Source organism: Vidua chalybeata, chromosome 12 (assembly GCF_026979565.1).
Source record: "Vidua chalybeata isolate OUT-0048 chromosome 12, bVidCha1 merged haplotype, whole genome shotgun sequence".
NCBI lineage: Eukaryota > Metazoa > Chordata > Aves > Passeriformes > Viduidae > Vidua > Vidua chalybeata.
Genome location: NC_071541.1, coordinates 10,336,624 through 10,353,458, shown reverse-complemented (window position 1 = coordinate 10,353,458; position 16,835 = coordinate 10,336,624). Strand labels below are relative to the sequence as shown.

Genomic DNA, 16,835 nt, shown 5'->3' with positions numbered 1-16,835 from the left:
GGTTTCATAGGTGCTGTCAAAAGGAAAATCCCAGCTGGCTCCAAAGAGCTTTCTATGTGTGTTGGCAGGTCCTTGGTATTTCTCCCAGACGGGGAGGGCAGGTCCCAGCCCAGAGCCGAGTACAGCACATCCAGGCTTACATAACCCGAGGGGCCCAGGGTAATCATTAACGCTGGATTACTGCCACTGCTTTGTGCTGGAGTCACCTGGTTGTTTGGATTAAATGTATAGTGGCCATTTAGACAAGGAGAAGGCTCCTGGCACAAGGACTTCAGTAAAAACAACCCCCAGGGAGGGTGGGAAGCAGAAGACTGTTGCAAATAGCACAGGATCTTAACTCAAGCACTCCCCCAGGGAGCCAGAGTTGCTGCCTTCCATCACAGCACCCTGCTCCACGGGCTGATTTGCTTTCCACAGGGGTGCAGCTCTCCTCAAAACCACCAGGGTAAAAAGCCCCCACATAACACAGGTCAGGGGGGCAGAACTCTTCCTAGGAAGCTTCACCTTGGTGACTCTAACATGTGGCACACCAGCAAGCAAGAGCTCGTTCCTCTGCCCTTGGCATCCTTTCCAAAAGCTTGCATTATCAGTGCAACCTGACTTTACCTATGTCCTGTCCTTATCCTTCTTTGCTTATCTGATGTCTCACGTGTCCTATTACTCTTTGCCTCCTGTAACCCTCCATGTGTTACTGGCATGTGGTCTGTGCCACTGTCTGGGGCAAAGGAGATTTAGGATATCTTGGGTCCGCTCCCATTTCCCCTCTGTGTTGTTCTGTGGTCTCAGACACATCACTCCACTGCACTATGTTTAGCCACAGGTCACAGAAGTCAGGTCACCTTACAGAAAGATCACTTTACTCCTATTCCTCCTGCTCAGTCCTTATCTCGAGTACAACCTCCCCAGCTGGCAGCTCCTCACCTCTCCTAACACTTCTGCTTCACCACTAGTTCTGACAAAGGGACTACAAACCTTTTAAAAACACACAAAGTTCTGGCAAGCATCACGATCATTTTGTGAAAGCTGTACCACTGCACACACCTCAAAAACCAAATCTGAGGTTTGAAGATTTGAAGTCAATGAGAGGTTTGAAGTCAATGAGACTTAGACATATGTATAACCATGCAATGCTGTGCTTTGCCATGTAGAGTTACTGAAGCTGGGACAACTTATCCAGCTGTGGCATCAAAACACTCAAATATATGTTTATCTTCAAGTGGATTAAGTCAGGCTTAAGGCAGGGATACATTTTTCTCATGAATCTGCAAAGCCCAGCCAGGCCAGTAATTCCACATAAAACAAACATCAAAATCTCTTTTGGAAATTTCTACTTTTTTGGGACAAAATTCTGGAAATGTCAATCATTTCAAGCAGAACTAACTCTGCTTTCACAGCAAACACGGCCCTACTCTTTTCAGCAAAATATTGTAACTTTTACATAAACTTACATTTCCTTAGGTATTAACTAGAAAAACCCACACAATTCACACTCAAAACCCACACTTAAAACAGACAAGAGAGAAAGGAAAAGAAAAGAGAGAGAGAATACACATTTCATGGAAAATATTACAGGCTAAAACAAAACTTAGATTTCTGCCCTGCTGTGCTCCAACAGTAGGCATTTTGCATTACTCCACTTCAGCTTTAAGTATTACCTCTTGCAGAAAAATAGCAGCTTCTGCCCCAAAGGCCTTGCAGGGTGAATTGCCCAATTTTACAGCAATATCAGAACTCCTGGTGAGACAGGGAAGAGACTGAGATGCTGGTTAAAAAAAAGCAGCTGGTTTAATGGATGAAGTGGATAGGGTGAGAACAGAAGGGAATTGCAGATCCTCTTGGTGCAGGCTTGCTAATTAAAGCTTAAAACCTCTGTCCTGAGCACTCTGGTCTTCAAGCTACACCTCAGGAGGTAACAACAACCTGGATTGCACAGAACTTAGTCTGCCTCATCCCTCGGTCCTCTTGCCAGACTCAAAAGGATTCTCAGGGAAAAATAATCAGGGGTCTGGAGGGCCCTGGCTCGTCAGCTGGCACTTTTTGGTGGCTGTTCTTCAGGGAGAGACTTGAATCCCTCAGTGCCTGTTAGTCTCAGAATGATTCTTGCTGGGAGAAGATCTGGACCCACTGCACCATTGCTCCCATGGAGACTCAGAAGTGACTTTAACACCAGTCATGGTGCCAGTTTCTTCTTCCAGTGGAGGCCAAAGCAAGCAGAAGCACAGTGCAAGACATGTCCCAGCTTGCAGGTCACAAGAGCGTGGTATTCAGGCCCCTATTGTTACAAATGGAAGCAATGGCTTTTGCAGAATAGGGCATCTTCTCCTCAGGCCTGAGGCAATGCTTCATAGCACAGCTCCTTCACATCCCTCTTTCAGGTGTGGGATTTACAGAAGAGCCAACTGAGGTGCCCTGGCACCAAGACCTCCATCATGCTGGGCCTTTCTTTAACAATCTAATCCTGTGACTACTGGTCTCATTGCTCGCTCCTTCCATCCAAGGATCACACCAAGGCACATTAAGTCCCACAGTATCATTGTCATGCGTTATTATCCCCATTTTACAAGAAAGGGAACTGCAGAACAGGCAATCGAGTCCTTTGTCTTGGGTCACACAGTGAGTCACCATCATAGTCTGAAGCAGACTTTGAAGCCCTTCCTTCTCCATACTAACCACTAAAGCTGGGATTCCTTCAAAACCTGCTTGCTCTGCTTTATTAAGCACAATTTTACTGCATCTGTAGACCTGTTCCACAGCAGTCAGGAGCCACGGTAGGCGTTTGTGTCCCAGCGTGGCTGCCAAGCAAGGTGTGAGGGCTCCAGCGAAGAGAGACAGCTGAGACATCTCACGCCTCCCAAGAACTTTCTGAGATGAGAAAAACTGAAGATAACTTCAGAACTGATACCTGTTACACAGCACCTGAAAAGTTACATCCAGGTGAATCAAATTTCAAGTGTCTTGATTACAGAGCTGGCTATAAAGGAAATTAATGAATAATAATTTCAAGGAGGGATTTAAAATTTCCATTTTCATTTTATTGTCAAAGTAAATATATTTTTATGAAGAACAAAAGAAAATATACAGAATTGTAACTTATGTACACTGGCTTTATAGGTATTTTTGTTTCCAATTTACACAAATTTGATACGTTATTAAAAGATATTTTATATAGATATGCATCTATGTACAGTTTTATTTACATACATTCATAGGATGTGATATAAACCAGTCAATAGATGATAGTTCATTTATATTAATTTCTAGAGGACAAAAGGAATGCATTCACTTTAGCCAGACCTGCTGTTCTCACACAGCGTGGGCTCCTGCTCTGCCTAGCTCTAGGATCACACTTTCCTACTTCCCATTTTGCCAACAGAAAAGACAAACAGATGCCGTCTGCGAATGGAAAGGAAATGCAACATCCATTATAAAATCATTCCTAATTACTGAATCCTATTTTCTTCTAAAGCTTCTTACAATCGCCAGAGTTCAAAAGGAAAAACAAAACAAGAAGAAACACAAATAAAATCACTTGCCTGCTACTATCTGATTATTTGATTAAATTCCCTTCTTAGCCAGCTATCACACAAATTTGTTTCTTTTGGCTACTGTTCTCACCCATTCGCCCACCCAGCTGCATGGAGCTCTGACATGGCTGTCGGGAGGGAGAGGATTAGCACTGAGGGTCACCCCTGGACCTGGGTCCCACAGCGCTGTCCCACCAGGTCACGGCTCCTCCCAGCCTCCCTGGGCACAGGCACATCCTACAGACCCTGCCAGCAAACAGAGACTGAGCTCCAGCCAGCCAGGCCTTGGCTCTCCGTGGGTGTGGGGATGCCCAGTGCCCACCAGGCACCCCCGGGGCTGGGGCTCTGCTTTCTCCCCGCAGGTCACACGGCAGGGCAGGGGCAGAGACAGAAGAGAGCCCAGAGGCGCTCACCAACACCTTTGTGCTGCCCTGTGGGCAGAGAACAGCTCTTCTGCTGAAGACAGTGGATGCTGCAAACCAGCCTCAAAGGAAAGCGGTGTCCTTTGGAACCTGGGCATCCTTTCACCCCTTGGCAGCACAGGACAGAAGCACACATTCCAGAGGCTTCACTCCAAGCCATTCCATCCAGCCTGAGCTTCTGGGTTTGCTTGGGATGTGTCTTTGCTTAAATATATATATATGTATGTATGTATGTATGAATACGTATACATAAATATTTATATATAGCCCTAGCCAAGGGAAAGGTAAATGTGAGCTGGGAAAATCAGAGATGCATGGAGGCACATTCCAGTGCCCTCCAAGCCTTGGCTCCCCCTATCCCCAACTCCCACTGCTCCTCCTCCTATGGCCAGCCCCTACAAATCCTTGGCTCAGGCGACCCAAAAACAAAGGAGTTGTTTTCATTTCAAAAGGAATTTGCTGTTTCAAACTGGACAAATAGAGCAGCTTAATAAAAACTCACAATGAGTGGCCTGTACATGAGCAAAGCCCTCAGGAATGCCAGGGCTATAATTAACTAGCAGCAAGCAACTTTTACATTTTCCTGTGCAGCAGAAAACAGCTAAAAATAAAACACTGTAATTTCCAAAAGAAGCAGCAGCAAAGGAGAGACAGATAGAAGGAAAGAAAAATAATATCCTTAAAAGAAAGAGAAAAAAAAAAAGGAAGAAACGCCCCGCTCCCCTGACCCAAAAAGAGCTTCATTCTCAAATCATCTTTGAAGGACATGGGGCACTCAAACATGGTGGTATCAAGTAACAGCATTGACTGTTCCGTGGAGACAAATAAATTATCACTAGGAATATCATGAGCAAAGTGCTGTCATCGGCTGCCGTGGGGTGGCTGGGCAGGAAGGGGAGGGCAGGGCGGTCAGTTCACGGAGCGGACGGAGCGGTTGCTTCGTGGGAATCGGTGCACCTTGACATGTTTGGACAAGTGGTCACTTCGAGCAAACTTCTTCTCACAGACTGGACACTGGTAGGGTTTCACCCCCGAGTGGGAGCGCCTGTGCCGGGACAGCTCATCTGACCTGGAGAACCTGCAAGAGAGGAGAAGCCTTTTCAGATAAATGGGGGTTTATGATGCTAAGTCTCTCACAGCGAGTTAAAAAAAGTCCCCTCAGGCCACTGGGAGACTCCAGGAGGTGAAAGGGATGCACAGCAGGGCTGGGCTGGTCCCAGCCCACAGGAAGCAGCAGTGATGGAAACACACAGCTACCAGCCCTGGACTCAGGGCAATGCACAGAGGCAACAGCCTCGTCCTGGACCCCATGACACGGGTACAGCTTGACAAAAACAGGGCTGCTCTCAGTCCCCCTGCAGTTCCCTCCAAAGCCACCCCACCATCTCTCTCCTGCAAATCCAAGTGCAGACTCCTCAAGCAGAGACAACAACCACTGTCCTGAAGGTGAGGTCTGCTTCAAGCTCCCACTGACACAAGCACAACAGACACCCCCAACTCTGCACCAAGTTTGAGAGGGATTCCAGAAAAATCAAGCCATAGCTACCTAGAAACAACATTACTTATTAGATCCAGACTAAAAATTGGCTTCCATGTGTGCTCCTGCAGGCTAAATAAAGAGTCATTAATAGTACCAGAGATGCTCAGCATCCCAACAGCTGAAATTCAGGTGGACCCTACAGGCCATTTGCATAGTTATTTGCATAGTAAGCATGGGTAAATTAAATCAAGAATGAGCCTTTAATTACCAAAACTGTATTCCATAGTCTTTTGAATTTCAGATATTTTCCACCTTCCATCTCCACAGAAAAATCCCCAAATAGCCACCATGAATCCACAGGCTTTATTGAACCCAAATGAGCTAATCCTTTGGCCTTAAGTGCAGGGCTGGCTCTATTTCCACTTTGGACGTGACTAGGAGACAGAGGGTTAATTAATAATGTCACACTAAAACAGCCCTATCCAGATGGGCACAAAAAATTTGCTGCCTGACAATGGGCAATTAAGTGTTTTGTTGCCAGAGCAGTAACAAAGAGCAGCACAGAAAGAGAGCTTGCAAGAAATGGTATCAGCTGTTTATTTACAATAAATAAGTGAAGTCATGGGCACTAGCTGAACAAATCAGGGAAAGAACATGTAGAAAAATGTGCCCTTCTGGAGCAAAATATCACATCACCAACAGAGCGAATACGCTATTTTTATGAAAGGGAGAAAACAGGACTGCTGGGCTCCTATGAATAAATCCCTCATGCAAGAAAAGTAAGTTTCCACATAAAGGTTTTAATTAGCTCTGATCTCCTGCCAACAATTGAGGACCAGGGCACAGGCACTGGGAAAGCTGGTAATGGTTTCCTCAGTTGCTGCAGCTCTTCAGTCTGGTCATGCTCCCCAGAGAGCACTCAGCCCCTGGAAAGCTGATCCAGGCACTCACCACAGGTAAGATATGGTCTGGGTATCTCTCCCAGGGGCATTTCTAGGGGAGATTCTTTCACCTTTTCACTGGCTTTTCTTCCTTTCCTTGCTCTGGTATCCTCATGGCAGAAGAGTCAAACTCTCCATGATGAACAGGCGGCTGTTATGGAACTGTCTGCCTGCTCCTTGTCTGGCATGACTCTTCTTCATAAAGGCCATGACAGAAGTTTCTCTTCACACCTTCTACTTGCATGTTTGCTTTCTCTAACACCCCTGGTCCTTCCAGCCATAGCTTCCCAAAAACACAGTCTGGTCCCAGGAGCAGCAGGGTCAGGGATTTCTCCCAAGTCCAGTGGGCTAGTCCCAGTGCCAGATCCCTGCAAGGACGCTCCTGCAGGGCTGTGGGTGAGTGGGCCTGGAGAGTGTAGGATGCTGCCTGTGCCGACTGCCTCAACAGGACTGAGTGCTGGACAAGGAACGGAGCTGTGCCACATCTAGGGAAAAGAGGAAAAGCACTTTTGCAAAGAGCCTTCCTCTTATATACAGACTTCAAAGAAGTAAAACCAGATGTGGCTGGGTTGCCTTGTCCTATGTTCTTGGCCATTAAGGTCACCATCTGCAACAGAAGTGCAGTAGCACTTGGCTAATCCGGCACAAGAGCTTCACAAGTGCATTTCGAGGGGAATTGCATGGATGGTGGGGGAGAAAGAGGCACATGTCAGGAATGAGCTTGGATGAGTTCATCCGATAAAAATACACTGTGCCTCATAACGATGTCCTTAGCTGAAGAGGCAGGAATGTTGCAACACTGTTCCCCAGCAGTGACGGAAAGATCAGCTTACAGAGCCCACAGAAATAAACCTCAAGCTGTCTGTGTGTTTACAAAAAAACAACGCAAAGGTTAGGACAAGGAAGCTGGGAGGATCTGGCCGTCTGGCTCTGCAGTGAAATATCTGCAACAGACTCTGGCACTGAGATAACCCAAAGAAAGTGAAAATAATCCACTGTGGAATGCAAAATTCAAAAGAAAAAAAAAAAAAAAAAAAAAAAAAAAAAAAGGAAGCCCCAACCCCAAGGAATACCTCACTATTCTGTCATGGCCATTTCCAGAAGGATTCCTCCTTCAAAAGAAAAGTGAAGGGATCTGGGAAATCCCACAGCAACTAAAAGAGCCTTCTACATCCTTCTATCTGGCAGGACCCTAAGGGACTGTAATTACATTTCCCTTGAAGAAAAATCCTAGAGCTCCCTGATGTGTAGGATGTGTCCTGTGTCTCCCAGCCATATGGGGATATTTCTATGTGGCTCATGGGGCAAGAAAGGTCAATAGCTCTAGCCTGGTACTCCTGGTCCCTGCCATGGCCACCAGCCATTGATGCCAACTCAGGCTGTACCTCTCCTGTGCAGTGGAGGACGCCTCTAGACAGATTCCTCCTGCCCATCCCCAGAGCTTTCCTACAAGAAACCAGCACAGCTCCTGTGCATCTGTCATCCCCTTGCACAGCAGCAGCAAGAAAAGCCAATGCAAGATGCCTGCCCTGCCCCATGTGTGGTACTGCCCATGGCCACCCAGGCCCAGGCACACTCCTGGCCACATGTGTTACAGCCTTTAAACCCTCTCTGCCAAACCAGGCAGAGCTTATGGCCCATGCTGTCACCTGTGGAGCCTCCAGCCAGAAGATGCAGTGGGGCATTTAAAGGTGACTGCCTCATCCCCCAGCCTTGCAGCAGCTGCAGCTTTGCACAGTGCCAGGGAGGGGAAGCAGGAGCTTCTCCTGCTCTGTGCCATCACACAGCTGCAGGGCCCAGCCCATGCTGCAGCTCAGCTCTTTGGCCTGAGCATTGCCAACCAGAGGCCGGGGTGCCAAAGGTAGAAGGTGGCACGACACAGATCAGTGCCCTGACCCGTCCAGGGACCACAACGGGTCACTGGTCACTGCCAGATGAGCACCACTCTGCAGACTGCCAAAAACAGCCCTTGCCCTGTGCCTAGGAAGGGCACAAGCAAGCAGTGTTCAGCCTCCATCAGGGAGGTGCTAGGGGTCTCCAGCCATCCTAGGGGTTAGCAAAAGAGTTAGCTGGGTGCACACTCCAACCCTGGTGAATTTAAAACATCAGGCACAGAGAGATGAGGAACCTTTAACCCTCCTACTGAGCTCAGGCACATTGTGCTAGGCAACACTTTGTTTTGGTTTTGAAATTACTATCTCCAGTGAGATCAGCTCTTAAGTGTCTTCAGTGAAAAAATAAATACACAAGCACGAGAATGCAGGGGAAAAGGGGGAAAGCAGAGTCCAGCAGTGTTTTAGTGCTTAAGTTCATTTGAGATTATGTAGACCTGGGAGCAAACAGAGTAGCCAGATACAGTGGGCTTAAGTCATGTGAGACTTAAGTCACAGCTCTCACTGAACTTCTGAAAAGGTAAACATGGTTTATTGATGAAAGAGGACTGAGTAATTCAGTGCTCAGTTGGGTCTGGCCTTTGATGTGCAGCAGCACGCAGGGGATGTGCAGCAACCTCAAGCTGGTGCTAAGGATTGCTGTGAGCACAGGAGGCAGCTCCCCAAACACAGCCTTTCCTGCTGGCTATAAACTTCTCCTCTTGTAGCAGAGCCCTTCCAAAGTTTGGGGGTTTTGGGTACTGAGATTGCAGCCCAGGCTGTGAAATTCAACAAAACAAACAGCAAAAGGGTTTGAAAAGTCCTTTGCAGCAGCTCTTTGTGGACAAGACACATGTTCTTCATTATGGATGTGATTAATTTCTCCTTCTTGTTGGGCTCATCTTTAAAAAATTGTGGTGGCTGAAAGTTCAGGGTGCTCCAGGCTGTGGGACCTGCACTTCTTTTGGCCCACTAGCCAATGAAGCAAATCATTTGCCACAACATTTCGAGAAGAGAGCCACCTGTTGTAAATTTAGTCATCCTTTATCACATAGTATTTTTCCTAAATGTTCCCCTTGGTTTTATATCTTGGGGAACACCAGCTTTGTGATAAGACAGAGCTGGAGAAGGTCATCCACAGGCAATGCTTCAGGCTCCTGATCTTGAGCCACAAAAGTCACTGGGAGCATTGGTACAAATCTCAGCGTGGATCAGACAAACCCTCACGTGCCACATGCATTTGTCACAAAAAGGAGAGCTGTGCTCACATCCCAGCACCAGGAAAGCCAGCATGACACCCTCAGGCACATCTGCTGCCTGTGCACACGTACTCTGGCAGCCAAATAAAAAGCAGTAAGTGGCTGTCCTGCAGGCTGGGAGCAACCAGCCCACAGTTTCTGGGACCAATCAGCTGAAAAATGCTTTGGTGAGAGGATACCCTGAGCAGCAACAAACTGAGCCCATGAGAGGTGCTGCCAGGACAAAAGGAAACAAATCACCACCAGTTTGTAGAGCCACCATAATCTGATCTCCTCAACCCATCTGAGTAGCAAACTTCAGACCGGTCCAGCTGGAGAAGAGAGGGTTCATCTCCATTGTGACCTTTTCCCTCAAACCAACCCAGCCATCTCTAACTGCTGCATGTCTCCCATACTTGCATTTTTACACGACATTCTCCTGTTACTTTTTACCTCATCTGTTGCCCATGATCACAACCCATTTTCTCATTAGACGTTGCTCACTGAGGCTCTGCAGCATATTATTTGCAAGAAATTAAATTTAATTTAACACAAGGTAGTTAAGATTATATTTTCTCCCATCATCATTTGTGGTGCTGTACATTAGCACTTGCCAGCAGGCAAGCCAGTAATACAGCTAACTGGAAAGAGGGAGGAAGGCACCTGTCAAAGCTTCCTTAAAATAAAAAGCTGATATTTTAAAAAAAGACTAAATTTTTCAATTCATATTAAAAATAAAATAAAATATTTTTTAAATCCCTCTGCCAAACATTTTCTCAATCAAACCTGCAATCTTTCATTCAAGCAATGCTTAACTCCACCTCAGCCTTCTGGTTATGTTGTTACATCTGACAGCTTTTTTGCAACTTTGAGTGGCACCCACGCATTTTTCTGAATCAAGACAGAGAATAAAACCCAGAGTATGCCAGAGTGTCACTGCCAGCATTTTAAGAAGGAGTGGGATGGAGTGCATTTTCTATGAAAGTGCACAGAATACTGCTTTTAACCATACTTGCTTATCACAGCCCTTCACTGACCAGTTTAGTCCCACACAGGGCTGTGCACAGCAATTCTGCCCTAAACCATCCAATTCACTCAGCCTCAGCTGGTGCCAGCCACGGGTCTGCTAGGGCTGGTGTGCTGCAACCACACCAATGCAAACAACAGGTCTTACCTGTGGTAACAAGCTTAATCTGACCCTCTAGAATGAAATACAGATTATGATGGACTACTTTTATTTTTTTAAGACACTAAAACTGCTGGTGCCAGCAGGTGATGCTGTGCTATTTAATTTATCAGAACCCCTGGGTTACCTAACAGGAAGAAAAAAGGTCTTCATTGTCAAACCAACCAAACGAGTTCTGGCAATAGAAACAATTTATAAATCAGAGTACAAGCCTACTTGCTCAGCAAGGTAGGTCAAGTGAGCAAAAAGAGGAAGGGGGACTGGACAGAGCTGCATCCCAGTACTGACCTCCATCCACAACCCGGCCACGTGCACGCAAAGGGCTTTTCTCCTGTGTGCCTCCTCAGGTGGGCTTTCAAATGGCTGCTTTTCGTGTACATCTTGGTGCAACCAGGAAAAGAGCATTTGTGCATTTTAATGAGTTCAGCTGCAGGGTTCTTTTGAAATTTCTGACCCATGATGATTCCCGTCTGCCCCTGGATCATGCCTCCTGGCCCAATTGGCTTGGCGGCGATGGGGACGGGAGCAATGCGGACAAATTTAGAGGACAAGTTCAAATTGGACGACTGAACTATCTGAGGCACAAGGGCAAACGTCTGTCCTTGGATGTTGACTAGGAGCTGTGCAATTTTAATGTTCTCCTGTGCTGGTCCTTGGGAAGTGGGGCTTGTGTTGGACTCCTGTTTGATCTGCACAGGCTGAATTTGGAGCATAACCGGTATTCCATTCTCCAGGGTCACTCCTCCATTTGAAGCTTGGCCACCTTCTGTTGAGCTAGTCAACTGCTCGTTTTTACTCTCTTTTAAACTAGTACTGGGTAACATATGGTCTTTTTGCTGCAACGATGCAACAGAAACCTGGCTGCAAGCTCTCAAGTCCTTGGTCTCGCTTTTAGGTCTTTCTTTGAGCTCCAAGTCCATGTTCTCCTCCAAAAATTCCTCAATTTCCTCAAGTGTGGGCTGAAATGGTCCTGAGTCTTCCATATCCACGGCAAATTCAGGCAACCTAAAGTACTCCTCTTTCACTACTGGCTGAAGTCTCCTTTTGTCCCACCATGATGCAGTGGTGTTCCCCAGAGATGCCTGGGACAATAAATAGTCTAAGATACTGTCCTGACTTTCTGCACTGGATGTGCTTCCATAGCTGGAGCTGAGGACCTGGGAGTCAGGGCTGGAACAAGAACAAAAGCTGGACGAGTCACTGTCATCCTCTGACAGGGGAGAGGGCAGCATTTGGTAGGACCTCACACCAGCTGTCATGTCCCCAAAGTATCCAAGAGAAGATCTTGTGGATGAAAAGGATTCATCAGTAGGCAGCAAGTGATCCACCATTCCTGGATGATCTCTTAAGGATGTCCCAACAGCATATACCAGGCAGCCAAAGTTCAGGTGAGAGCCTAAGTGCAGGAAAAACAAAACAGCAACAGTCAGAAGTCGGTTTAATCATTTATCTCCATGAACTGAAACTCGTAAAGCCCTGTAGCCCACAGGAAAGTCCAGAGCATCCAGCCTCCCTGGGTACACAGGCTGCTACAAGCTTTGATATGTCTGCACCACCCCCCGAGGACTGTCAGGGCTCAAGCATTTTGCAGGATTGCACCACATATTTGCAAAAGAATGCTGTCAGAAATCATTTCCCAACCGCGTGTGCTCCAGATTTACAGCTCCCTTACAGAATATTACCGGCAAGAGAAAATAAATAACAAGCTTTCACCTAGCAGTGAAATCCAGAGCCAAAGAAGGGAATGGGAAGAAAAAATAAAGTGTTGAAATTTTTACCACCAAAAAGAAACAAATAAAAAAAGTTTATTGCTGGTGGCCATAAAATGCAAATCCTTTCCCTATCTTGTAGCTTTCCACCAACCTTATTTTTAACTTCCTCAGTTCTACAAATATAGGCTGTTCAGCATAATGAAAGGATCAATCTGGCAGGATCCAAAAATATTTACTGTGCTTCAGCATTTACTAGGTGGATTTTCCCCTCCAGATGTAATGAATCAGTGCGCCAACGTCATCATCACCTGCACTGTCCTTAATCAGGCTGGCACTGCACTGAGCTAATTACCATGCCCTGCCAGCCAGCTGGTGGCTGCTTTCACCCCTCCGCTCCACGCTCCTCTCTCTCCGGGGCAGAGGCTGAGGTGAGCTGAGCCCCGAGCCAGCTGCTGCACCGGGAGGGCTGCACGGCCCCGGCATCCCGACCTGCCCCCGGTGCCCGTGCTGGGGCAGCATCCCGCAAATCCCGGCTCACGTGAGCCCTAATCCCGCTGCAAGCCCGCAAGAGCAAACGCGCCTCTGCCAGCGCAGCCCACCCCAGTGCCCGCTGGCAGCCACGATTGTCCTGCTTTACCAGCTAAACTTCCTAGAAAGGTGCCTGGGGAGGGGGAGGCAGGAGGGACATCTGCGTATTTTTTTTATTCCCCACCTCCCCGAGGGAAAAAACAAAAATTGCTTACGGACGGAGATTATGCCCCTTAGAGAGCAAACGCAGAGAGCTCGGGATGGAGCGAACACTGGCCCTCAGTCATTTGCTCAAGGTGACTGATTGAAAACAGAGCTGTACATGTGCATAATAAAACAACTCTTTCTGTGGAAGGTATGTGGACTGCAGAGATAGAAGTCATTCGATCAGCCTATGAGGTTGTGTGTGTGTGTGAATTAGGAGGCATGTGACCCAGCGTGAAGGAAATGCCAGTCAATCTTGTTACACGCTGTCATTTTCCACAGGCTCTGCCGCTGCGCTTTGGACGCTTTGCCATGAATAGTCAATAGCTCCCAGTTTTGTGCAGGCGAGAGGATGTTTGTTACTGCTGTTGCAGAGCATCTTTGCTGTCTCATCTCCAAAATTTACCCTGTCTTTCCTTCTCTGGAGAAAAATCAGAAGGTGTCTGTATGCTCAGTGCTGCAGCGAACACAGAGCGAGGTATTTTACACGACACCCTTAAAGAACTCTGTCCCATTGGCAACATCTGTTAATATTTCCCAGGAAGGGGGGGGAAGCCATATTTCTTAAAGATATGACTTCGTCCTTCATAGACACATGGAGGAAACAGGGACAGGGTGAAATAAGGATTAAAAGTAAGATTGCACATTTTCCTGGTCTATGTGTCCTGTCAGTCAGCTGTGCCTCTGAACCAATAATGAAATACCTACATGTGCTGAACACGAGGAAGTTCAAACAGAGGTTAGTGGCTCTGTTTTGTGACCTTAGCCTATAATCATGTCTTACAGTAAAAGCGAGGAGTCAGAAGAACTGAACTATTTCTAACACACTTTTTTTTTTTTTTTTAATCTCTGTACTGATGGAAAGTTCTCCCACCAGAAGTCCCATAGCTGAGCTATTACAGTTTTGAAACAGAAAGCACCATCTGCTTCTGACAAATTAGTATTGGCATCTGGTAAGAATTCACCCAAGCTGATTGTTTCTGTCTTGCACCAAAAACTGGTGACTGCCTTGAGAAACACAGGGCAGAAAGGAAGACTTGCCTTCAGATGGTTTCTGATCCTCCCTCCAATGTCTGTATTATTCCAGCCTAAACCTCTAAAGAATGGGGCTGTGAGGGAAATCTGGACTGCAACATGTGCTTTTCTAAGAAAAGCTGGCGTGCTCTGTGTGCACCAAAAGCAGTTGGTGAACTTCTTTAAAAAAAAAAAATTAAATGTTTGAGGTTTCTTTAAATGCTTGCAAGAGCTGGGAAGTACGTATCAAAATATCCATATATTTCCCTGGGAATAGAACTAAACTGTAATTTGAATAAGGACTTAAATGAGGGGGAAGAAAAACAATAATGAACCCCTAGCAATTGCTGTGGGCCAGTTACCTCAGCAGAAAACAGCCAGCAGGCTTGTTTCCCATCTCTTTTGACAAGGAACAATGTCACTCGATGTAACCAGAGGCTTTTTTAAGAGAGGACTGTCAGAGCCAAATAGATCCAGGCACATTACAGGCCAGTTCTGCTTTCTGTGCACTCTCAAAGCTTGCAGAACAGCCAAGAAGATTTTGGAGAATGCCTGGAATGCAGGATCGGGCCCTAGCTATATTTTTTTCCTAAAGGCCAGGCTAACCAAAAGACTTTTATCCTTACTTTGCCTGAAGACACAGCCAAAAACAGAAGAATAGAAAACAAAACCAAAAAAAAGCTGGGGCTGTGAAGGCTATGAAAACTAATGATGCCGTTTCCATAACACACTTTTCATCTCTAGGAACGCTGAAAACATGTTAGAAACATAAGCACCTATAGTGAGACTGCAGTGCCTGAGCCACTGGAAACAGCCACTTCTGGAGTGAAATACAGCAGCTGTTCTGCAGCACCACCGTCTCCAACTTTTTTTAAGAGTTCCCTGGGTTGTTATGATGTCCTTTCTGCCAAAAACATGTTGTTCTGTTTAAAACCTGACCATCTAATCGCCAGCTAAAAAAAAAAAAAGACGAAAAGCAAGCCAGAGAAGACATATTTTGACTCAGAGCAACATTAAAATGTAAAGTCCTGGGAACTTGCTGAAACACGGGGATGAATTTCCCAGCCTGTCATTTCTGGACAGTCAGCCCAGCACAACTGATCACACAGCATATATGAGATGCTGACAGTCATTTCCTATATTTACTGCCACAGTTTTTTCTAGTTTAAGACTAATCTCTTCAGGGCTTTCTCTTGTTTTAAATCTGTTCCCGCTGACTTCTGCTCCACAGACAGAGTCATAAACAAGGCAATGAAGGAGGCCCAGAGCTTCTAAGAAATTAAGAGACATGCAAAGGAGGAGGAAAAAAAAAAAAAAATAAAAAGAAGCCGTGAGCCAGGAGTAAACCCATTTGCTCTCATCTCTTCCGCAAGGTGGCTGTGCTGCTCCCGGACACGGTGGGGTATTCAGGTTTGTTTTTTCCAAACACGTTGCTCCTGGGAAGCTGCAGAAACATTCCCAGAGCTTTCTTTTCTGAGAACTATCTCGCTCCAGCCCCAAACTTCGGCTTCCACAAGAGGAAGCACTTCACCTGCAGCAGGCACAGGCAGTGGCCCCGCCGGAGCGCACCCCACTGCCTCTGCAGCCCGGCAGTGAAGGGCGCCCCGAAATAACGCGTGGCAGCAGCCGCTGGGCAGGGAAAGGGGTGCCGGGACACACACACGGAATTCCCACTCCAGCACGAGCACAGCCAGGCTTCCATGGCTGCAAAACATGCTTGTTTGTTTTTTTTTTTTTTAATCGTGGTTTATTTGTTTGTTTGTTCCGTTTGTAGAGGGTTTTTTGAAACTATTATTTATGTATTGGTTTTTCCTTCCATCCCTTTTCAGGAGGCTTTGGGGTCTCGAGCTCCAACCCCCCCCCCCCCCCCCGCCCCAGCGTGGTCGCGATGATCGGGAATAAACCCCCCCCTCGCCGCCTGTCACTCCATGGCACGGCACCGCTCCAGCCCCAAAACAGCCCCCCAGCCCTGGCCGCTGCCCCGGCGGGGATGGAATTCCATCTGCCACCTCGGCCGTGCGCGGAGCTGCGGCAGCGGGCGCGGAGGCACCGCCGGCGGGACGCGGCCCCGCGCAGCCCCCGCGCCACATCCCGCCCTTACCTGAACTCCTCTGCGAGCCGGGGGGGCAGCAAAGGCCACGAACGACCAGAAGAACGCAACAACAACAACGAAAACAAGGGGGGAAAAACCAAACAACACAACCAAGCCAGAAAAATTAAAAAAAAAAATTTAAAAAAAAAAAAAAAAAAAAAAAAGGCAAAAAACCTATAGAAATAATATTTAAAAAAAAAATCAAAGAAAAAAATTTAAAAGCCACACACGCACAATAAAACCGCAGGACTAAAACCAAGCAAAGCCGAAGCAGCAGCCCGCGAAGGCAGGAGCGGCCGGGAGCGCGGAGCGGCGGGAGGCGGGCGCAGCTCCCCCGGGAGGCGGGTGCGTGGCTGCGGAGCGCGGCCCCGCTCCCGTAGTACTATATCCCCCTCACATGACGGGCGCCCGGCCGCGGCGGGGGAGGCCGGGGAGAGGCTCGACCGCGTCCGCCGCCCCCATTGGCCCCGCCGCGGCGGGGGCCGGCCCGGCACCGGCCTCAATGGGAGCCGCGCCCGGCCCCCGGGGCGGTGCCGCGGGGAGGGTGCGGAGCCCGGGATGCGCGGCCCTGGGAGCGCTCGGAGGGGCCCGCCGCCACGGGACGGGGGGAAATGGGTCTGAAC

The 16,835-nt window shown here is 47.6% G+C and overlaps 1 protein-coding gene across 1 annotated transcript; it reads right to left on the bottom strand.

Annotated features, from left to right (window-relative positions):
• Positions 1–3,010: 3,010 nt before the first annotated feature.
• Positions 3,011–16,576, bottom strand: KLF15 (KLF transcription factor 15). The gene is made up of 3 exons (XM_053954135.1): positions 16,222–16,576; positions 10,951–12,058; positions 3,011–5,024 (listed from the first exon to the last, which is right to left on the bottom strand). The coding sequence occupies exons 2-3, from the start codon at positions 11,991–11,993 to the stop codon at positions 4,856–4,858; spliced, it is 1,212 nt and encodes a 403-aa protein (XP_053810110.1). The 5' UTR covers positions 11,994–12,058; positions 16,222–16,576; the 3' UTR covers positions 3,011–4,855.
• Positions 16,577–16,835: the final 259 nt, after the last annotated feature.

Excerpts from the sequence above, each read along its gene's own strand:
- KLF15 (XM_053954135.1), bottom strand. The coding sequence starts at position 11,993 with ATGGTGGATCACTTGCTGCCTACTGATGAATCCTTTTCATCCACAAGA. Across the intron at positions 5,025-10,950 it reads TGGCCGGGTTGTGGATGGAG|GTTCTCCAGGTCAGATGAGC; the intron begins GTCAGTACTGGG and ends CCTCTCTTGCAG.